Below are 24,195 nucleotides of genomic sequence, written 5' to 3'. Positions count from 1 at the left end.
CGACCTTGCGGATCCCCAGTGCGGATGGTGGCTGGGGGAGGATGGGTGAGATTTGGGGATATGTGTGTGGTTTAAAAGAATGCACAGCTAAAATGAGGTTGCTGACAACTCAGGAATATATTAACACAGTTTCAATTTGCTGACCACTTTCTTTCACTTCTGTAGGAAAATAGCTGTGACCCTGAATGCAAAACACCAAAGCAGAGATGCCCAGGCTTTGAGGACTTGCTGCACTATATTGTTGGGTTTTGCACGTGTCATTTTATGCTTTTGTTTGCAGCTCACTAGGTGCTCCCTCTGACATAGATATTTTGTAGCACCTTTTGAGATGGTGTAAAATTCTGGGTAGAACAAACTAAACTCTGGATAGAATGAACCGTAGGCTTGGCGTTCCCTGGTAGAATTAGAATTTCATTGATCTGTAATATTCTCATAGGATCTTGAAGGTGTTTTCTGTTACCAATCCAGTGAGTTATCATTTGTCTGTCGTCCTGGTACTGGATCACCTTGTATCTTGAAATGAGAAGGGAGGAAAATGTGTGGAGATGGCTTTAAACGTTCTCCTAAGGGTCCCTGGTAGAGGGCACGCCTGAAAGCTTGTCTCGTCATCTAAGCTTCTTTTGTTTTACTCTTTCAGTACACAAGGGTCTGGATCCCTGACCCCGATGAAGTGTGGCGCTCCGCTGAATTAACCAAGGACTACAAGGAGGGGGACAAGAGCCTCCAGCTCCGACTGGAAGATGAAACCGTGAGTATAGCCCAGAGGGTGGGCACGCCGGGTTCCGCTGGACAGGGTTGGATGCTAACTGTAGCTCGAGTGTGTCCTGCACGGTGGCGTGTCTGAGCTCCCGGGGTCCTTTTTGTTGCTGTAGATGGTGCCGTATGTGTGTGCCAAGTTGCTTCAGTCATGTCCAACTCTTTGTGACTCTATGGACTGTAGCTGCCAGGCTCTTGTGTCCATGGAATTCTCCAAGCAAGAGTACTACCCACTCCAGTGTTCTTGCCGGGAGAATCGCATGGACAGAGAAGACTGCCAGGCTACGGTCCATAGTGTTGCAAAGAGTTTCATGAACTGACTAGAGATGGTGACGTACGTGAAGGTCTAAACCATGCAGCTTCTGATGGATGGCGCAGTACACACGTGTGCCCAGCTGAGAGATCTTGGGTGGCTGAGAGGAGAATCTTCCCAGTGGGGTAGATTCCCTCCGTGGGGGCTTCCCTCCGTGGGGATGAGGCACTGGTGGGAGGTGAGGGGGGAGCCACTTAGCCTGAGAGCCAGTGCCTGGGCCGGTGGTTGGACCACTGGTTGGATCCAGCCTGCCAGGGCCAGGATCCTGGCTCGGCCCTTACTAGCTTTGTGCTCTTGTGCAAGTTAGCAATTTTTATATGCCTGTTACTTTATCTGTGACATGGGGTTGCCTAGGGTGCACAGGAGAATAAAATGCGTTACTATGTGGCAATGCATAGGAGTCAAGCCTGGCATGCAAGCACTGTTAGTAGCTCCAGTGAGAGTCTTTTAATTAGTTGATTTTTCAGATTGTTTTGCTCAAAAGGAAGACAAGGCAATCACCAGGAAATCCCATTTCTTCTAGAAGGTCTGATTCCACTTACCGTTTCTTGAGCTTCATGTCATTACCCCTCCTGTGGTTTGTGCCTGTCACAGTTATTTGAAGACTTGCCGGTGCTGGTCATGGGGGGTGTATGGGTGACCAGTTGTGACCCTGCCATGGAGGGGAGCTCAGTGCTGGAGGGTGCAGAGGACGTGAACACAGAAATATGGGAAAGAGCCCTGGCAGGGGCAGTAGGCATGGAGGCAGTGGACGAGGCCAGGGAGGAAAGGTGGGGGGGGCCGGCGGTGGGGTGGGGGGGCGTGGAAGGGAGCTGGCACTGAAGACTCAGGCTGTAGGGGGCCAAGGGGAATGGCCCAGGCAGGAGTTGTTGCCACAGCCCCGAGGCCCAGTGTGTCCCCTTTGGGTGTGTGGAAGGGAGGGAGGCCAGTGCGCCTGGAAGCCGCCAGAGAAGGGGACAGACAGGGCCCGAGGCTAAGGAGGCAGGTCAGGGGTGCAGCGTTTACAAGGGGGAGACTGGGAGACAGACTGGGAATCAAGCAGCCAGAAGAACTCAAGCTTTGGCCTTGGGCTGGGTCAGATCTGAGGGGCTGCAGAGCAGGCCTCGCTTGGAGGGGAGGCTGGGGCTCAGGTGGTCCCTGCCTGCCTCTGAGCTGTGGGAGCGCTGAAAGCTGGTCTCCCGTCACTCAGCCTCTGATCACTTACCGTGTTCCTGTTTTACCTGCTTTCGAGCTCTTTGCTCTTGTCTGTCTAGGTAGTAATGACCTGCTTGAGAAAAGGACCTTGTCTTCCCTGGCTCACGTGTACCTGCAGTGGCTGGTGATTAACTCACTGATTAGCAGGGAGGTTGAATATCTTTCCCTTCCTAACTTCTCTTCCTATCAACTTTGAGCGCATCGCTGGGTCAAACCCGGACAGCGAGTTGGTCGGTTTGTTAGAAAGTGTTTACACCAAAGCGTGCCCGCCTCCCTTTCCCCTTCCTTGTAGGCAGACCTCGCCAGCCTCCTCTTGGTTTTGAGGTGAGAAGCAAAATTCCCGACAGATGGAATCATGTTTATCATGTTGAAGAACTTCCCACCCCATGCCCCAAGCAAAATAAAATTAGTTCACCCACGTGAATGGCATATCTTCCATTCCAGCTGATTTCGTTTCAGTTGATCTTGTAAGTGGGTGGGTGTTTTTTGAGAGTCCTACGGAGGGAGGGAGGGCCGAACTGCCGTGTTGCTAAAACAGAGCAGATGCCCGCTTCCTCAGCTGAGAGTGAATTCTGCCTGGCGTGACTAATCCTGGCAGCTGCCCAGGACCCCTCCCCTGCCCCCTTCACTGCTCCATTACGGCCATCAGCTCTAATCAGAAGAGATGCCTAGGGCTGGAGATGAGCAGCTCTGGAGGAATAATGGGCTCTGAACGTCGCATTCTGTCCCAGTGGCTTGCGGGCTGTGGTTTGTCCACTGCTGGCTCTGAGCTGTCATCAGGAGCGACTCAGCTGAGCTGTGGACCTGAGCCGGGAGCGCAGAAGTTAGACGGCTAGACTCTGAAGGTTTGAAGAATCTCCTCTGTAGCTGAAAGCATCCTTGATACACCAAGCTGGCCAGAAACTGCACCCCGGAGTCTATTTCCCCACCCTGCTTCTCCATCTGAAGTGCGGTAGTGTGGGTTTAACTGCAGCGCAAAGGATGAAAATAAGCTAGTTCTCTTCAAAAACATTAATGTTCATAACCACTGGGCTTCCACCTTAGCAGGAAGCAACCCATGCACTCTGCCCTGCTCAAGGAAGTCAGCCCCCCGACCCCACAGTTCCTCTAAGATTTTTCTTTTTCCCTCTGCGTGCCTGCTTATTTATTTGGGTGAAATATACAAAGCGTAGAGTTTACCATGGCACCTGTTTTCAGTGCCATGAAATACTTACCCACTGTGGTGCTGCCGTCAGAACTCTTCATCTTGTGAAACTGAAACTGTGCCCACTGACCACTGACTCCCTCCGCCCCCTCTCGCTGCAGTCCGTGGCCATCCCTATTCCTCTTTCTGTCTCCGACTTGGACTTTTCTAGGTACCCCACAGGAGTGGAGTCATGGGACACTTGTCCTTTTATGTCTGGCTTGTTTCACTTCGCACAAAGTAAGATGTTTTCTGTTGACGCCGGCGTGAAGGTGGGAAACTTCTTAAGCGGAAAAAGAAAGTGAAGTCGCTCAGTTGTGTCCGACTCTCTGCGACCCCATGGACTATAGCCCACCAGGCTTCCCTGTCCATGGGATTTTCGAGGCAAGAATACTGGAGTGGGTTGCCATTTCCTTCTCCAGGGGATCTTCCCAACCCAGGGGCTAAACCCGAGTCTCCTGCATTGCAGGCAGATGCTTTGCTGTCTGAGACACCAGGGAAGCCCCTTAAGTGGGAAGGACCATCTTTTCTCTGCACAGCTGTGAGGGATGCAAGGTATCTAAGTGTGCCAACCCTTGGTGTGGTACTCTGTTGAGACCGGGGAAAGCCCTTCAGTGTATGCAAATCTTGGTGATATGTACAACTTCCTCATTCTTGGTGCGGTGTGCACCTGTGCCCAGCTGACCTTCTCTCTCCTGCCCCCACCTCCCCTACAGACTGCTCAGCCTCTGCCCTCTACTGGCAGGGAAAACTCTCCCCCTGTTGCCATGGTTTCGTGTTTAAATTCTGTTTTTCCACCAAGTTTATATCCAGCGTCCAGAGCTATTTACTCCTAGTGTGCGAGGACCCGGCGTGTTCGTGAATGAGAGGAAGGTGAGGTGACCAGCGTTCTCTACCTGCGTCTCTGCATGTCCAAGCCTGCTAATATTTGTGAGGCCAGGACAAGAGTAGGGATGTAGCCTACATCTGTTTAAATATCAGAAGCATGGTTTATCAGAATTATTCAGGTAAATCTGGCATTTCTGACTCTTGAAAAACAAAGTGTTTACTATGTTCCAGGTAAGATACTTGCAAGCCTACTGTTCCGTCTCTGTCTAGTTGCCAGTGGAAAGAACCGCTGTCTTCCCTTAGGTTTGCTATGCCTATACCCACACGTGCGCAGGTTTAGGAGGAATGTGACTTGTTCAGTATTGCAAAGTGTCCCTCATGTGTCAGGTTACAGTGGTTGCACATACCGTGCTGATTTGTGAGCACCTCTGGAGCCATGATGGGAATAGACAGAGAAGCTAGGAATTGGATATTTGGCCCAACAGGGAAACGCTGTTTCATAATGTGAGGTTTTTTGTTTGGTTGATTGGTTTTTTGTGTTTGTGCTATCTGGAGGTAGGATTAACGAGCTAATTTGTCTTCCTTGTATTTAAATGTCTTTGCTGCCCAGTTCCTCTCCCCACCCGAGGCATTGTCTGTCTCTGACATCGCAACCTTATAGCCCATGATCCTTCAAGGTGCCTGAACACGTTTTATCTTATTTCAAGGACACAAGGCAAGAGGTGCCTCCGGGTCTGATACTCTTGTTTGTCACCAGAGTATGTGTTGAAGGTTGTAGCTCTCACGGTGTGAGCCCTGAACACTGATCCCAAATGACAGAGGCTCCACGTGTTCTGTTAAAGAACACTTAAAGAAGCTCATTAAAAGCTTCTGTGTGCATTCGTCATTTTGGCGCCCTTTAAGATGCAGAGTCCAGGGAAGGGCCTCTCTTGCTCAGCTCTGAGGATGGTACAGGATGTATCAGGATATTATCTCGAGGAGGTAGCAAACATGGCTCTTGCAGTCAAGAAGTGACAGCCTCACAGAAGAGCAAGGACTGTCATCCTTACATGTCGGTGCATTCAGACCATACACCTTGAGAGTGCTCAGAGCTTGTGTAAACCCCATGCAGATTAAATGTCAGCTGTGAGTGCAGCTGGCAAAGCCACAGAGCTGAGAGTACCGGGTAATACTCCTCTGGTACCAGTAAAGCCTCTTAGTGCAAGTGACTTTATTTCTGTTTTCTTTTTGTTTTCCTGGTTTTTCTATTCTTTCTTACTTTCATATTGGTTTATGTGCCTTCTAATACTTCTTCTCTTTATCTTTGTTTTGCACAATAATCCATGATTGAGACAGTATTACACTTTGGTTAGGTGGCAAGAATAGTTATATTGTGCAGATGCAAAAAAAAAGAAAAGGTTCCTTTAAGTGATAAAACAATACATTGCATGTTAATATCTATTGGTAATATTTTTTACCAGTATAATTATTTTGTCTACAGTGGGTTTTATGTTTTTAATTAATGTATTTTATTGTAAAATACATGTAACATAAACTTTACTGTCTTCACCATTTTTAAGAGTACAGCTCAGTGGCGTTAAGTACATTCACATCTGTTACTTGTTTATCAGCCGCCTCTTCCCCTGCTGAATTAATGATCTTTTGTGTTAGCATATTTTGCGTAGCTGATTCTGCTTAGAGATCAGTGAAGCAGTGATTTTTGCCCCTAAGGGACATTTGGCACTGTCTAAATACATTTTTGATTGTTGTAACTGAGGAGGGAGGTTTGCTATTGGCATCTAGTGACAGGTAGAGGTCAGGAATGTTGCTGAGAGGACCCTCTCCCAAACAGACAGCTATCAGTCCTAAATGAAAACAGTGCCAAAGTTGAGGAACTCCGGTTTAAGCCCATAGAGGCAATGGCCCTGAACTTGTCATTGCTGAAAGATAGCATGTTGAAAGCTAAACTTTTATAAGTCTGTATTCTAATGGAATGTGCTCTCTTCAACTTCATGTTTTTGTGCTGCTGTGATTTCTTTTTTTTATAACTTAAACTCTTTAATTGCCTATTTTCACCTAAGGTTTTGTTTTTTTCCTTTAGTTAACTTGCATCATCATTCATTTATTATTCATTCATTAAAAACAATTATTAATGAGCAATTATTATATACCACCTTTGTGGTGTTGAGCCACTGAGATTTCAGCGTTAATTTGTTATTTCTTCATAACCTAACTGACCCTTCCTCACAGGCAAGTTCACATGAGTCCCACAGTATTTTATTTTTTAAGTGATTGCATGCTTGTGCTTGGGCCTGGGCTAAATGGTACGAGGGGAGGAATAAGGTTCTTTTTTAAGAAACATGATCTTTTCGGAGACTGGAAAAGATGGAAATATAAGACTTAAACACAGAACCATTACAGAATCAGACAGCAGGACATTCATTAAGTGAATGTTTTTTGTACTCATTTAGGACATAATGTTAAATGGCCTTTTAGTGTATATTGAATGACCCTGGAGCTGAACACTTGCTATTACAGTGAGTGTAAGTGGATTCATGCCTTGAGGTCTCCTATTTTCTCTGCCTGACAGCTCACAAAGAGAACACCAAAGAGAACACCCCCACAACCACTGACCGAAGCTAAGTACTTTAGACCAATAAAGTTGGAAGGGCCTTAGAGATTACTGGGACCAGTCCTCTCATCTTACAGCTGGGCAGCTGCTGTCTGTGGAAGTGAAGCAATGGGCTCAGCACAGCAGAACCACTGAGTTCAGTGGTTCTCAACTTTGGTTGCACAATAGAAACTCTTGAGGGTTTCTAAAAATTCTGCAAAGCCCCAACACAGCCAGACAACTTAAATCAGAGTTTGGAGAAAAGGACACAGCATAGCATCTTTTGGCAAGCTCCCCATGGGATTCCAAGGTGCAGGAAGGGTTGAGAGCCACTGCTTTAGCTGATGGGGAGGGTTTGCATACAAAGTTTAACTCCTGGTTGGGCTCATTTACATCAAAGGATGAGCCATGTGGCACCTCAGGGTTGCCTGCTGCTGACTTTATTTTCACTAGCTTTTCTTTCCTCTATGAATAAAGAACAGTTCTTTCTCCTTTTCTGTATATGCTGACCAGTGACTCCAAGTCTTTGTGTTGAGATTTGTCATTTGAAGATGTTTTTGCGATTATGTTCCCTTGCTGTGGTACCATGTAGCATGGACGTGAATCGAGGTATGGGAGAGGTCGTGAAAAGATCAGACATTCATTCAACTGATATTGTTTTACGTACCTACTAAGCATTATAAGGGCTTCCCATAGCTCAGTAGTAAAGGATCCACCTGTCAGTGCAGGCGATGCAGGTTCCATCCCTGGGTGGGGAAGATCCCCTCGAGAAGGAAGTGGCAACCCACTCCAGTATTCTTGCCTGGGTAATGCCATGGACAGAGGAGCCTGGCCGACCCAGTCCATGGGGTTGGAAAAGGGTTGGATGCGAGTAAACAAACAACAGCAAAGCGGTATAGAATCACAGATCCAGAGTTTAGAGCACTCTAGACCAAGAGAACATTGTCCTACAGTGGAATCTTCTCTATCTGTATTGTCCAGTATGGAGGTCACTAGCTCCTTGTGGCTACTGGGCCTCTGAAGTGTAGCTAGTGTGAGAAACTGAAGTGTTCATTACATTTAGCTTTAATGAATTAAATTTAAATAGTCGTCTACTGGTAAGTCCAAGTCTAGGGCTAGGCTGTCTTCCTCTTATCCCTTTCCATTTGCTAGATGGAGACCAACAGGAGAGCCCCATGTGTTCCTGATTCCTAGCTCCTGGCCTTGAGAAAGTCCAATCTAAGTGGGTGACTGAGCTTTAATCTTGGAAAAGGTGTTAAAATTCAGTCTCCTCTTTACCTCCAAAGAAGTCTTTTCTTGTGCCAAAAGTTAATTGTCTCTGATCATGTCATAAACCCTTTGATTTCTAGTAAAACCATGTTAAATAAGCAGGGTGACAATATACAGCCTTGACGTACTTCTTTTCCTATTTGGAACCAGTCGTGTTGTTCCATGTCCAGTTCTAACTCCTGCTTCCTGACCTGCATACAGATTTCTCAAGAGGCAGGTCAGGTGGTCTGGTATTCCCATCTCTTTCAGAATTTTCCACAGTTTATTGTGATCCACACAGTCAAAGGCTTTGGCATAGTCAAGAAAGCAAAAATAGATGTCTTTCTAGAACTCTTGCTTTTTCCATGATCCAGCGGATGTTGGCAATTTGATCTCTGGTTCCTCTGCCTTTTCTAAAACCAGCTTGAACATCTGGAAGTTCATGGTTCACATATTGCTGAAGCCTGGCTTGGAGAATTTTGAGCATGACTTTACTAGCATGTGAGATGAGTGCAATTGTGTGGTGGTTTGAGCATTCTTTGGCATTGCCTTTCTTTGGGATTGGAATGAAAACTGACCTTTTCCAGTCCTGTGGCCACTGCTGAGTTCTCCAAATTTGCTGGCATATTGAGTGCAGCACTTTCACAGCATCATCTTTCAGGATTTGGAATAGCTCCAGTGGAATTCCATCACCTCCACTAGCTTTGTTCGTAGTGATGCTTTCTAAGGCCCACTTGACTTCACATTCCAGGATGTCTGGCTCTTGGTGAGTGATCACACCATCATGATTATCTGGGTCATGAAGATCTTTTTTTGTACAGTTCTTCCATGTATTCTTGCCACCTCTTCTTAATATCTTCTGCTTCTGTTAGATCCATACCATTTCTGTCCTTTATCAAGACCATCTTTGCATGAAATGTTCCCTTGGTATCTCTAATTTTCTTGAAGAGATCTCTAGTCTTTCCCATTCTGTTGTTTTCCTCTATTTCTTTGTACTGATTGCTGAGGAAGGCTTTCTTATCTCTCCTTGCTATTCTTTTGGAACTCTGCATTCAGATGCTTATATCTTTCCTTTTCTCCTTTGCTTTTTGCTTCTCTTCTTTTCACACAGACTGGTTCCAAATAGGAAAAGGAGTACATCAAGGCTGTATATTGTCACCCTGCTTATTTAACTTATATGTAGAGTACAATATGAGAAACACTGGGCTGGAAGAAGCACAAGCTGGAATCAAGATTGCCAGGAGAAATATCAATCACCTCAGATATGCAGATGACACCACCCTTATGGTAGAAAGTAAAGAGGAACTAAAAGCCTCTTAATGAAAGTGAAAGAGGAGAATGAAAAAGTTGGCTTAAAGCTCAACATTCAGAAAATGAGGATCATGGCATCTGGTCCCATCACTTCATGGGAACTAGATGGGGAAACAGTGGAAACAATGTCAGACTTTTATTTTGGGGGCTCCAAAATCACTGCAGATGGTGACTGCAGCCATGAAATTAAAAGACGCTTACTCCTTGGAAGGAAAGTTATGACCAACCTAGACAGCATATTCAAAAGCAGGGACATTACTTTGCCAACAAAGGTCCGTCTAGTCAAGGCTATGGTTTTTCCAGTGGTCATGTATGGCTGTGAGAGTTGGACTGTGAAGAAAGCTGAGTGCTGAAGAATTGATGCTTTTGAACTGTGGTGTTGGAGAAGACTCTTGAGAGTCCCTTGGACTGCCAGGAGATTCAACCAGTCCGTTCTTGGGAAGGTCTGATGCTAAAGCTGAAACTCCAATACTTTGGCTATCTTATGCGAAGAGTTGACTCATTGGAAAACACTCTGATGCTGGGAGGGATTTGTGGCAGGAGGAGAAGGGGACGACAGAGGATGAGATGGTTGGATGGCATCACCAACTCAATGGACATGAGTCTGAGCAAGCTCCCAGTGTTGGTGATGGACAGGGAGGCCTGGCGTGCTGCAGTCCACGGGGTCACAAAGAATAGGACACGACCGAGCGACTGAACTGAACTAGGCTGGTCATAGAGTGACTGAAACACCAACAACAACAACACAGTTCGGTAAAGCAATTATCCTTCAATTAAAAAATAAACTTCCAGGTTCGATGCAGGATACAGGATGCTCGGGGCTGGTGCACTGGGATGACCCAGAGGGATGGTACGGGGAGGGAGATGGGAGGGGGTTTCAGGATGGGAAACACGTGTGCACCCGTGGTGGGTTCATGTTGATGTATGGCAAAACCAATACAATATTGTAAAATAATTATCCTCCAATTAAATAAATTAAATTAAAAAATGAAAAAGACCTGATGCAAAAAAATAAATTTAAAAAAAATCCAATAACAAGAAACTATCCAAAGAAAACCTAACACAGATAACCATTGTTATTTTGTGAGGATATTATTCCAGCTAGACTTCCGTTACTTACTCAGTCGTGTCCAACTCTTTGCAGCCCCATGGACTGTAGCCCGCCAGACTCCTCTGTCCGTGGGATTCCCCAGGCAAGAATACTGGAGTGGGTTGCCATTTCCTTCTCCAGATAGACTTTAATATATAGTTTAAAATCAGTGGAATCCTATTATAGATTTCATTCGATAATGTGCCTTTTGTTAGATGTAGCATAATGCTCTGGCAGCTGCCTGACTGTAAATATAGGTCTGTGTTGTGCTTTACTTTCATATTTATAGCTTCGGGAGTTGATATCTTTGATCATTTATAAGATTGTCTCCTGGTGGCGAGGAAGAATATTTATGAAAAATTCTGATAAAGTGTTGCCAGCTGCCCTCCAGAAAGGCTAAATCAGTCTGAACCCTTTTGTCCACACCCTTCCTGGTTGGGGTCCTGTCAGTTTTTATACCTTTGCTTAGTTGATGGATAATGGCTGTAAATAATCTTCTCTTTCCCTCTCTCTCATTAATGGTGAAAAGCTGAATAGTTTCTAACATATTATCCATTAGTAATTCTTCGTGACTTGTATTTTGTGCCCAATTTTCTGTTGGAGTATTGGTTTTCTTTTTAACTTCTATCTCTTCGATTATTAATAATGTCGGTTCCTTCAATAATGCAGAATAACTGTCCCCTTCTCTCAATTTTTGATGCACATGGTGTGTTTTTAAAGGACTTCCCAGGTGATGCTAGTGGTAGAGAACCTGCCCGCCAGTGCAGGAGCCATAGCAGATGTGGGTTGGGTCCCTGGTTGGGAAGACCCCCTGGAGGCGGGCATGGCAGCCCTCTCCAGGATTCTTGCTGGGAGAACCCCACGGACAGAGGAGCCTGGCGGGCTATGGTCCATAGGTTTGCAGAGAGTGGGATATGACTGAAGCGACTTAGCCTAGCCTATGGTGTGTTTTATGATGGTTTTAAAGTTTTAGATTGTAGTCAAATTAATGAATAGTTTCCTTCATTGTTCTGGCTTTTGTATTACCCTTCAAAGTTACTTTCTTTCAAAGCATTTGTGAAGATTTACCCACATTTTCTTATTGGTTTTATTTTTCTTTTTGATTTTAATTTTTATTTTTTTCCCATCTAACATCTATTTAATATGGGAAGAATGGAACCTTGACTCATTTTTTTTCCTAAATGGCTGCAAATTTACCTCCTACTACTGAAAAATCCCTTTTATCCATTTATTTGCTATTTTAATGTTATGAATAAATTTTACCCATATGTGCTTGCATTTATTTCTGGATCTGGTGTTATGTTTCATTTATCTGCTTCTTTTAACACCATTAGAACTGTAACTTAAGCCAATATCATAGTAGGTTTAATAATGTACCTTAGTATCGGGTAGTGGCAATGGCAATCCACTCCAGTACTCTTGCCTGGAAAATCCCATGGACGGAGGAGCCTGGTAGGCTGCCGTCCATGGGATCGCTAAGTCAGACACAACTGAGCGACTTCACTTTCACTTTTCACTTTCATGCGTCGGAGAAGGAAATGGCAACCCACTCCAGTGTTCTTGCCTGGAGAATCCCAGGGACGGGGGAGCCTGGTGGGCTGCCATCTATGGGGTCGCACAGAGTCGGACACGACTAACCGACTTAGCAGCAGCAGCAGTACAAGTCTCAAAGTAGGGCAGAAGAGAGCACTGATATTCATATTCTTTTAGAAATTAACTCTTATCCCAGTAATTGAGGCTATATCTATAGACTTTCCTGAAAGAGTTATGAAGACTAGTGGTTCTTAACATGTGATTCATAGACCACCTGTATCAGAATTACATGGGGATTTTTAACAATTGATATTCCTGAACCCCACCCAAGAGCTCCTGAAAATAAGCCGTGTTGAGAAAACTTTTTACAAGGTCTCAGATTATTTTTAAGAAAACCATAAGAAACTTAATACTCTGATAAAACACGGTAAGCAGCAGCCAAGTTCCTCCTGTTTAAATGTTAAAGAACACTTCCTTTTATTAATTACATCTTTGTATTGATTACATGTGTACATGTAACCAGTTGAACATCCTGTCCCTAAACATATTTTGAATTTTTATGTACCAAGTGCTGTGTATAGGCTTCCCTCATAGCTCAGTTGGTAAAGAATCTGCCTTCGATTCAGGAGACCCCAGTTCGATCCCTGGGTCAGAAAGATGCCCTGGAGAAGGAAATGGCAACCCACTCCAGTATTCTTGCCTGGAGAATCCCATGGACAGAGGAGCCTGGCGGGCTACAGTCCATAGGGTCACAAAGAGTCGGACATGCCTGACCGACTGAGTACACACAGTATTGTGTATGCTAAGAGTACAAGGATGGCACCTCGCATTTGAGATTTGACCTTCAGATGTGTAATCACACATGCCTGATCACACACACACACACACCCATCAAAGTCTTATTATACTTTAGATCAAAGTTTAGTTACTGCCCTAAAATAGCTTGCAGTTAGGTTGGGAAAAAACATGTGAACAACTCGAATGAAATTCATGGAGAGCACTTGGCTAGCTGCAAGATAATAAACAAAGAGAATGAGTTGGATGACGGGAGAAAGGGTAAAGAAGCACCAGCATTAAATGGGGCAGACCAAAGCAGCTTTCCTGAATAGGAGAAAGACCAGCACTCCTATTGCAATGGAATTGAAGCCTCAGTAAGCATTCTTGCATGGGGAAGCAGAGGAACACCTTATAGAATCTACCTGTGCTTCCTGAATTTCTCACGCCGTCCACTTGATATACTGGGATTATGTTTTCTGCAAATTTTCTACCTAGACTGGTCTCTTATAGCAACAGAGGTATTTTTGTTCAACTTGCTTGCTTTAAAACATTTATCTTCATTTACGATCATAATGCGGTAGTGGGCCTAGCCGACAAGACCAGACATTGACTACAGGTGAGAAGGTTCATCACTGTGCCTTTTTGTGCCTGTCGCTTGCCTTTCCTTAGGTTCAGGAGTACCCCGTCAATGTCCAAAACAACCAACTGCCCTTCCTGCGGAATCCAGATATCCTGGTGGGAGAAAATGACCTAACTGCCCTTAGCTATCTCCATGAGCCTGCAGTTTTGCATAATTTAAAGGTCCGCTTCCTGGAGTCCAACCATATCTACACTTACTGTGGTAAGTAGGGGGTATCTGTTGGTTGTGTGTGTTTGAAAGTGGTTCCAATCTTTAGACTTTATGTGTTAAACTCCAATGGTTAAGAATCCTACTTTCAGTCTCATTTATATTAATAAGTACCTCTCACTTGAAAGTTTGCAATCAGTGAACGTGGCTTAGTTAAGCTGCCGTACATCTCTTTGGAAGGATTGGTGTTAAAGCTCAACCAGGGAAGAAGTGGGCCACACCGTGTGGCTTGCTGGCTCAGGCGCAGCCCTGGAGTCAGTAGGAAGGCAGTGAATCCATCCCTGGGTCCTGGCTCAGGCCTCTGCTCCCTCTGCTGAGTGAGCTGCTGCAAGTGTATGGCAGGCTTGGATCTTTTTTTTTAACTTTTTATCTTATATCAGAGTATAGATGATTAACAGTGTTGTATTAGTTTCAGGTATACAACAGAGTGATACAGTTATACATATAAACTGTGAAAGTCATTCGGTCACGTCTGCCTCTTTGCCACCCCATGAACTGTAGAGTCCATGGAGTCCTTGAGGCCAGAATACTGGAGTGGGTTGCTGTTCCCTTCTCCAGGGGATCTTCCCAACCCAGGGATCGAACCCAGGTCTCCTGCATTGCAGGAAGATTCTTTACCAGCTGAGCCACCAGGGAAGCCCCAGTTATATCAGTTATATGAATGTGAAGTTGCTCAGTCATGTCTGACTTTTTGGGACCCCATGGACTGTAACCTACCAGGCTCCTTTGTCCATGGGATTTTCAGGCAAGAATACTGGAGTGTGTTGCCATTTCCTTCTCCAGGGGATCTTCCTGACCCAGGGATTAAACCCAGATCTCCCACATTGCAGGCAGATGCTTTACTATCTGAGCCACCAGGGAAGCCCCAATTATATCAGTTGTACATATACCTGTATCTATTCTTTTCAATTTCTTTTCCCATTTAGTTTGTTATATAATATTGAACAGAATTACCTGTGCTATATATACAGTAGGTCCTTGTTGGTTATCCATTTTGATTATAGTGTATGTATATGTTGATCCCAAACTCCCTAACTACCTACACTAGCCTTACCCCCTGGTAACCTTAAGTTTGTTCTCTATTTCACCAACAAGTTCATTTGAATACTTTTTTCCAGATTCTGTTCATAAGCAATATCATATTTGTCTTTGTCTGACCTACTTCACTTACTGTGACAATTTCTAGGTCCATCCATGTTGCTGCAAATATTATTTCATTCTTTTTAATGGCTGCATAATATTCCATCATAAGCCGAATATTCCATTGTTTAATGTACCATAGTTTATCCATTCACCTGTTGTAGACCATGTTAGTTACTTCTGAGTTTGGCAATTATGAATAAAACTGTTACAAACATCCATGTACAGGTTTTTGTGTGAATGTTTTCTGTTTCTTTGGATAAATACCAATGAGTATGATTATTTGATTATATGATAAGATTATGTTTAGTTTCATAAGAAACTTCCAAAGTGGCTGTGCCCTTTTGCATTGCCACCAGTGGTGAAATAAGAGTTTGCTTTGCTCCTTATCCTCGCCACCTTTGGTGTTATCAGTGTTCCGGATTTTGGCTGTGCTAATAGGGATGTGGTATTATCTCTCTGGTGTCTTAATTGGCATTTCCCCAGTGACTTATGGTACAGAGCATCTTCTTTCCCTGCTTATTGCCCATCTCTGTATCTTCTTTGGTGAGGTGTTTGTTTAGGTCTTTTGCCCATTTTTTAATCAGATGGTTCATTTCCTTATTGTTAGATTTTACGAGTTCTTTGTATATTTAGAATTCCCTGGACTGTAGGGTCCGTGGGGTCACAGAGTAGGACAGGACTGAGTGACTTTCACTTTGACTTTTTTCACTTGTATGTTTCGGGTAGCAGTCCTCTATCAGATGTGTCTATAGTTTATCTTCTCATTCTCTTGACTGTGCTCCTTCTCAAACAACCAAAGGGTGCACAGTGGCAGAGCTCTCCCGTCTTGGCAGTGACCCTTCCCATTCCTGCCTTCTCTTCCCCAAAGGACTGGAAACAGTCACATTTTTTGTATGTGTCCATGGTTCCCTTGAGATCCAGAATGTTCTTTATGTGAAAGAAAAAAGCATGCATTTGTCTTACCTTCAGCATTGAATTTTTTTTTTAACTCTTTTCACGTTCTCAAAGATCAGTTTTCCTTGTCCTATAAAAGATCTGAAGGGTTAAAGGACTTGATAGCTCTTCATTCAGCGTGTATTTATTGAGTCCATCTTTGCATTGTGTCCTTTTGGGAACACAGGATGGAAAAAGTAGAGAGATGAAAGATAATACATGGTATAATATGATGTGAGATAATAAAATAGCTGACACTCAGTGCTTACTATGCAAGATGCTGGTCTGAATTGCTCTCTATGAATCATTTTACCCTCAGGATAACCAGGGGAATGCAATTATCATCCCCATTTTGCAGTCCATGAATCTAAGACACTCGGAAGTTAAGGAATTGGCAAAGTCACACACAATAATTGAGCCAAGATTTGACATTAAGATGTGTAGTCATATTTCCCATTCACAAGTTGTTTGTATTTTGTTAAGACATCCCATATACAAATGAGAAATTTAACAGTCCCTTTTAAAGATTTTAGTTTTGAGATTTTTTTTTTTTAAGCCTAATATCTCTTGGCAGGGTTCAGTATCGTCTTTTTCTGATCCTATAGCACTTTAAAATCACTGCAGATAGTGACTGCAGCCTTGAAATTAAAAGACACTTACTCCTTAGAAGAAAAGTTATGACCAACCTAGATAGTATATTCAAAAGCAGAGACATTACTTTGCCGACTAAGGTCTGGCTAGTCAAGGCTATGGTTTTTCCTGTGGTCATGTATGGATGTGAGAGTGGGACTGTGAAGAAGGCTGAGTGCCGAAGAATTGATGCTTTTGAAGTGTAGTGTTGGAGAAGACTCTTGAGAGTCCCTTGGACTGCAAGGAGATCCAACCAGTCCATTCTGAAGGAGATCAACCGTGGGATTTCTTTGGAAGGAATGATGCTAAAGCTGGAGCTCCAGTACTTTGGCCACCTCATGTGAAGAGTTGACTCATTGGAAAGCACTCTGATGCTGGGAGGGGTTGGGGGCAGGAGGAGAAGGGGGCGACCGAGGATGAGATGGCTGGATGGCATCACGGACTCGATGGACGTGAGTCTGAGTGAACTCCGGGAGATGGTGATGGACAGGGAGGCCTGGCGTGCTGCAATTCATGGGGTCGCAAAGAGTCGGACACGACTGAGTGACTGAACTGAACTGATAGCACTTAGTACGTGTCTATTTTATGAATTCAGTTTGTGTGTCTGCATGTGTTTCTGTGTACACCCACACATCTGTGCTTATTCCATGTTCCAGGGTGTTTGAAGAGAGGCCTGACCTGTCCTTCTTTCCTCCATTAGAGCCTAGCAGAGTGCTTGATAAACACAGATACATCTTGATTTAGTTGAGTGATTGGTTAAGACTCATCCTGTTCATCTTCTGTTTTTTGTTTTCATGTAAGTGAACAGGACCTTTAAAACTCATGTCAATATACTGCCCAAGACAATCTAGAACCCCTATCAAATTACTAATGGCATTTTTCACAGAACTAGAACAAAAAATCTTAAAATTTGTATGAAGTCACAAAAGACCCAGAATAGCCAAGGCAATCTTAAGAAAGAAAAATGGAGCTGGAGGAATCAGTCTTTCTGATTTCAGACTATACCACAAAGCTTCAGTCATCAAAACAGTATGGAACTAGCACAAAAATAGAGATATAGATCAATGGAATAGGACAGAAAGCCCAGAAATAAACTCATGCATCTATGGTCAATTAATCTATGACAAAGGAGACAAGACTACACAGTATGGAAAAGCAGTCTCTTCAACAAGGAGTGCCGGAAAAACTGGGAAAGCTACATGTAAAAAAGTAAAGATTAGATTATTCTTTAACACCACACACCCAAAAATAAGCTTAAAATGGATTAAAGACCTAAATGTGAGACCAGACATAAAACTCCTACAGGAAAACATAGGCAGAACACTCTCAGATGTAAATCACAGCAATATCTTTTTCAATTCATCTCCCAGAATAATGGAAATAAAAATAAAAATAAACAAATGGGACCTACTTAAACTGAAAAAGCTTTTGCATACCAAAGGAAACAGTAAACCAAACAAAAGACAACCCAAAGATTAGGAGAAAATATTTACCAGTGATGTGACTGACAGGGATTAGTGTCTAAAATTTACAAACAGTTTTTGTTGCTTACCAGCATCAAAACAAACAACCCAATCAACAAATGAAAAGACCTAAATAGACATTTCTCTAAAGAAGACATACAGATGGCCAAGAAGCACATGAAAAGATGTTCAACAGCGGTAATTATTAGTGAAATGCAGATCAGAACTGTGATGCGATACCACCTCACACCAGCCAGAATGGCGATCATGACAAAAACCCCAAACGATAAATGCTGGAGAGGGTGTGGAGAGAAGGAAACTCTCCTTCACTGTCGGTGGGAACGAAAATTGGCACAGCCGCTATGGAGAATAGATGGAAGTTCTTTTTAAGGAACTAAAAACAGAGCTACCATATAACCCTGCAATCCCACTCCTGGGCTTATATCCAGAGGAAAATATGATCAGAAAGGATACGTGCATCCCAGTGTCCTTTGCAGCACTGTTTACAGTATTTACGACATGGAAGCAACCTAAATGTCCATCAACAGAGGAAGGAATAAAGAAGAGGTGGTAAGTATATACAACGAAATAGTACTCATCCATTTAAAAGAATGAAGTAATGCCATTTGCAGCGACATGAACGGACCTAGAGATGGTCATACTGAGTGAAGAAAGTCAGAGGAGAAATAGCGTATGACATCCCTTATATGTGGAGTCTGAAAAGAAATGATACAAATGAACTTTCAAACCAGAAAGGACTCACAGACTTAGAGAATGAACTTATGGCTGTCAGGATGAAGGATGCAGGGAAGGGATATTTAGGGAATTTGGGATCAACATATGCACGCTGCTATATCTTAAATGGATAACCAACAAGGACCTACTGAATAGCACATGGAACTTCGCTCAATGTTATGTGGCAGCCTGGTTGGGAGGGGAAGTTGGGGGAGAATGAACACACAGATATGCATGGCCGAGTCCCTTTGCTGTTCACGTGAAACTATCACAACATTGTTAATCAGCTATATTCTGATACAAAATGAAAAGTTTTTAAAGCAAAGCTCATGTCAGGAGGCCATCATGCTATCAGAGTCTGACCACACTGTCTATTCACAGGTATTGTGCTTGTTGCCATTAATCCTTATGATCAGTTGCCAATCTACGGTCAAGATGTCATCTATGCCTACAGTGGCCAGAACATGGGGGATATGGACCCCCACATCTTTGCTGTGGCAGAGGAAGCCTACAAGCAGATGGCCAGGTAAGAATAACCTTAGCCCAGAAGTCCTCCTGGGTCGTCAGAGGGTGGAAAGGGGAGTGTCCGCCTTCTTGGGCTGCTTTTTCTCAGTGGTGATTCTGGGTTTGAAGTGTTTTGGAAACCAAATAAACCTCAGGTTCTTTTCTTAACCACATTTCCTCAAGTCTTCATCGTATTCTTATGAACCTGAGCCTAGGGTTGGAGAGCAGTGGCTCCTTAGACGCTGATGAGCCGCACAGTTAAGGCCTTGTGTCTTGTCTCTCCTTGACTTCCTTTTGGCCATCTCGCCTCTTCTCCAGGTGTGATGAATCCATTTTATACTATCACCATTCATTTTACAGATCTCACTAAAGGCTCTGTTTTGAAAGAACCAAGACTCTGACAACTTCTTAAAATGCCAGGCATTTGGGGCAGAAATAGAAGCTTCAAATTAGCAGTCATGTGTAGTGGTTTCAGATTTTTAGCCTGAAAGTGGTGTTCTGTTTAGGCACTTAAGCGGATCTCATTTTGCTCTTCTTTTTCTAACTCAGAGAGATAGGTACAGGTCTGTTTCATCAGAAAGTAGGCTAGGTGAGCATATTAGTCAGCATTCGAGTGTGTGTGTGTGTGTGTGTGTGTGTGTGTGTGTGTGTGTGTGTGTGTGTGTGTGTGAAGAGAGAGGTTTTTATTTTAAGAAATTGGCTCGTGCAGCTGTTGGTGGTTGGCATGTCCAAAATCCGCAGGATTAGTCTGGCAGATTGGAGATCCAGGGAAAAGATGATACCTGATTTTGAGTCTGAAGGCAGTCTACTGGCAGAATTCCCTTTGGTGGGGATGTCAGAGTTTTTCCTCTTATACCCTTGAACTGATTGGATGAGGCCTACCCACATTATGAAGAGTGATCTACTTTTCTCGATGTCTACTGATGTAAATGTTAATTTCATCTCAAAAGAAAAAACAAAAAACACCTTTATAGCAGTATCCAGACTAGTGTTTGGCCAAATGTCTGGAAACTGTGGCCTAGCCAAGCTGACACAAACTTGACCACCATGCTGCTGTTCTTGAACTGTCAAGGTATAGCATAGGGAAAGAGAGTTTTACCAACGTTTGGGTGGAAATGCATTTTCCAGTTAACAGGAAAATGCTGAATCCTTTCAGCTCAGTTTTTCTTGTCCCCTCTAGAGGACATCTTACAGAGCTAGCAGGAAAAGCAGGAGTGCTTTGTGGGGAGCAGGGCTGCGTAGAGAGGAGCAGGCGAGAATCCCATTTAAGATGGTCTGTCCTGCCGTGGATGTCAGAGTACAGTTTTCAGCCCAGTGAAAGTTTCCATGAGGAAAAGCTGTTCTGTAAGCTTCCTTCCTAGTTTATAATGTGGATCGGTACGTAAGAGATCCGCTTCCTCATGGAAACACAATGACCATATTCAATATAATCAGTGATCAGAGAACAGGACAATATAATAAGTAGAATGATCTACAGCTATTTCATTTCTGGAGCTAAAATGGTTGTGACCTTTGACCCCTCTAATGTCATAGAAAGACCACATACTCTGTTCTGGGCATGAGCAGGAGTCACTTCTCTTGGTAAGCCGTTGAGGCACACTCTGCAGACTGAAGTGTGGCTCAGGGTCGTGTCACGTGCAGGGAGAGTGAGGGGTGGTGTGACGCAGCGCGTGGCCCCACTCAAGTGTGTGCACAGTGGAGGGGACCTGGGGTCTGGACAGGCTTCGGTGTCTTGGGAGAAGCACTTATGCCGAGTGCTCATTTGCTTCACGTGAAGAAGACTGTCCTCACTCGTTACAGATGGTTTCCTATGCTTCTAAAGTGGAAGGTGACTGTGGCCTGGTTCTGACAAGTCCCACCATGCTATAGGTTCCGCCAGCTCCCTGAGACTTGTCCTCTCGTGGATGTCCTTGATACTGGTTTTCATCCCATTTTGCTCTCCTAGCTAGTTGCACTTAGATGTATCAGAAGTTGGTTTTTCTTTTTTAATTTTTAATTGGAGGATGATTACATGGTTTCTGCCATACAGCTTTTCTTTATCAGACTTCTTGAGGCTCCCCTACAGCTTTGAGAACCCTCTGGCCTCCAGCTTATAGATCCTCTTGACTGAATGCCTCCATTCTTCCTTTCTGCGCTGAAGCTGTCTACACGGTTATTCTATTCTCAGGTTATTTCACTTGTTTGGGTCCTTGTTCATGCCCATTAGTGGGAAGGGACAGGGGTGGGCATCCAAGGTGGTGGTGATACGATCTTGCTGAGGGGAGTGCATTTGATGATTAAGGGGTTTGGATGTTAAAGTTGGACAAAAAATTGCTTCATTAAGGGTTTTCTTCAAGGTCTTAAGCTTTATAATCATTCTAGCCACTGAGTCCCAGCGTGTAGAAAATAATGCTGCTGAAATTCTTGTGCAATTTTTGCTCATGAACGTGCATAAGAAGTATAAGGCCAGCACACGTGGCTCAGGGGAGAGAGCTATTTTTGAATAAGTTCCGTTGTCAGCAGCTCAGGGTTTCTGCTATTGATTCGAGGGGCTTATTAGAAGCCCCAGCAGAATCTTTGCAGGGAAAGAGGGAGACTCACTGGTCTGATGCAGGGATGGTTTTTGCTGTATTTTTGTTCTGGGCCTTCACTGTCAACTTTAAATACTAAACACGCTCGTTTTACAATTCGTCTGCCAACTGTGTGGCGTGCTTCCTGACTCATCAGTAAGTTGCTGAAGTGATTGTTATGTGGATCAAGTCACCGTGGTCTAACACAGTGTGCTTTGAATCTGAGCCTCCACAACAGCTGGGTGATTAAGGGTACAAGAAGCTAACGTTAACAACTCCCAGCCCGCGGTGACGGTGGCTCAGTTGGCCTTGGACTCAGCAATTCTTTCTCATGATTCACTGTGGACTGGATTTTCTTTCTCGACGTGGTTCACTCTGGGTCTCTCCAACTCGTGATGCTCTGAGCATATGAGGGAAGTCTGTCAAAGCTCGAAGGGATAAATCCAGACCTTCGTCCCCATCCCGAGAGAGTTCCTGCAGAGTCTTGTGCTGAAAAGGATGAGGAGACATAATAATAAGATGATTGGTTCACCATCCCTGTCCTTGTTGACCTCAGACTAGGCTTGGGAGTACAAGGAGACTCCCAGTGAGTAAAAAGGCGCAAGTAGCATGAAACATCAAACTCGTGCATTCTGCCTTCTGTGTAAGAACCTGTAGCTCCCCGTGAGAAGTGGAGTGACCATTACTTTATTTCTGCTCCTCCCTTGTTCATAACCCCAAATGCCCTTTCTCTCATTTTTGCCTCCCCTGATTCTAGCCTCAGCTCCTGGATTAAATCATATCAGCAAACCTTTGTAAAGTATCAGTGATTTGACAGGCTACTTCCTAAGTGGAAACTAAGAAATGTGAGACCTCTCCCACTTCTTGAGGTGCCCACAGTCTTTTTGGAGAGAGAGGACACAGTAGACCAAAAAGCCTGTAACTGCAGGAAGTGTAAACCGAAGTCACGCTCAGGGTCGTTTGAGTTGAGTTTGGGGATGATCATCACATCTGGTCCAAGAAACTGTAGCCTTGAAGCTGGGTGTTGGTGAATTGGTCGGATATGTAGGGTGAGATGCAGACCTCTAGGTGGGTGGAATAGAGTGATCGTTCCCCTGACAGTGCAGCATCAAAAGGCACAAAACTATAAAACCAGAGCACATGGTCACAAAGCCGTAGCCACGTGTGCTTCACACCCCTTAGGACGCTTGTAATCGAAGACCTCCCAGGTGTTGGCAAGGATGTGGAGACGTTAGAATCCTGATACATGGCTAATGGGAATGTAAGATGGTGCAGCTGCTTTGCAAAATAGTCTGGCAGTTCTTCAAAAGTTTGGCAGTGTTATCACGTGACTCAGCCATTCTGTTCTTAGATATGAAAACACATTCTAAGAGAAATGAATACATATTCACACAGAAACTTACCCAGAGACATTCATATTTAATAGAATGTTCCCATAGAATTGTTCACAGTAGCCGAAAGGTAGAAGGAAAAAAACCTAAAAAATCCATCAACCCACCAATCGGTAAATAAACTATTGTTATATCCATACAGTGGAATATGGCACATAGAAAGATATGGTACTTGGTGCCACAGGGATGAACCTTGAAAACGTGCTCAGTGAAAGAAGCCAGACATGAAAGAACAGAGTGTGTGAGTCCACTTATATGACGTGTCCAGAATGGACAAATAGAGAGAGAGAGAGGTGGATTAGTGTTTGCCCAGACCTGGAGGTTTGAGGGGGAATGGGAAGTGATTGCTGATCAGTATTTTTTTTGGTTTTGTTTTTAGTGGTGGTGGGGGCTGGTGATGAAAATTTTCTGTAATTGATTGCATGGATGGATGCACAGCTCCACAAATGCACTGAAACCCACTGAATTGTGTACTTTAAATGGGTGAATGTGTGTTCTGTGAATTATATCTTAAAAAAGCTATTATTCACAAAAGGCATGGTCAGGGGACAGTGCCCAGGAAAGCTTAGCCTATGTTATAAGTTGGTCTGGGGTTGGTGTGGACTAGACAGTTAGAGGCAGGGTGACCGGACTGGGGAGGAACCTGAAAGCTGGGGTGAACTTTGGCAGAAAAGTGTGTTCTGCTAACAGAGGGTACAGAGGTGGTCAGTTGAGTTTAAGAAACCCTGGATTAAAAGTGAAACATCTGCCTTCAAGGCAGGGGCTTTCAGAGCAGCTATGTTGATGTGCTTTCTGAGTCTCCAAGATGGAGATGCTTTATGCTGGGTTTGCAAATCATATTTAGACACAAAACTGTTTTCAAAGATTATCTCAAGGACTCTTTGGGAAATGCTGGCTTCAAGCAATGGAGACATTCTAGAGCTTGTTAGATAAAGAGATAATATGACATGAGGAATATTCAAAGAGAGATGTTTCTCTTATGGGCCCTATTTCAAAATCTCTTCCTTCTCTCCCTGTTCTGATACCATTTCCAAGGATGAGGACCCCTTCTTGTGAGGAGCTTAGATTCTTGCAGAAATGCCTTGCCTATTTAAATGACCTCTGTGTAATGAACGGCAGTAGATGGTGAAGCTGGAATTCAGACCCAGTCTGTGTGCCCCGAAGCCCTTTGTACCAG

At 44.0% G+C, this 24,195-nt stretch overlaps 1 protein-coding gene across 3 annotated transcripts in view; it reads left to right on the top strand.

Annotated features, from left to right (window-relative positions):
- Window positions 1-24,195, top strand: part of MYO5B (myosin VB) — a 337,450-nt gene that overhangs the window by 141,523 nt on the left and 171,732 nt on the right. For all 3 annotated transcript variants that reach the window (XM_042239477.2, XM_042239478.2, XM_042239479.2), the window contains exons 2-4: window positions 638-748; window positions 13,493-13,664; window positions 18,956-19,100. In XM_042239477.2, coding sequence (XP_042095411.1) covers window positions 638-748; window positions 13,493-13,664; window positions 18,956-19,100 — 428 coding nt within the window. The remainder of the gene's footprint in view (window positions 1-637; window positions 749-13,492; window positions 13,665-18,955; window positions 19,101-24,195) is intronic.

The sequence above is a fragment of the Ovis aries genome, chromosome 23 (assembly GCF_016772045.2).
Source record: "Ovis aries strain OAR_USU_Benz2616 breed Rambouillet chromosome 23, ARS-UI_Ramb_v3.0, whole genome shotgun sequence".
NCBI lineage: Eukaryota > Metazoa > Chordata > Mammalia > Artiodactyla > Bovidae > Ovis > Ovis aries.
This window is presented reverse-complemented; position numbering and strand designations above follow the sequence as displayed.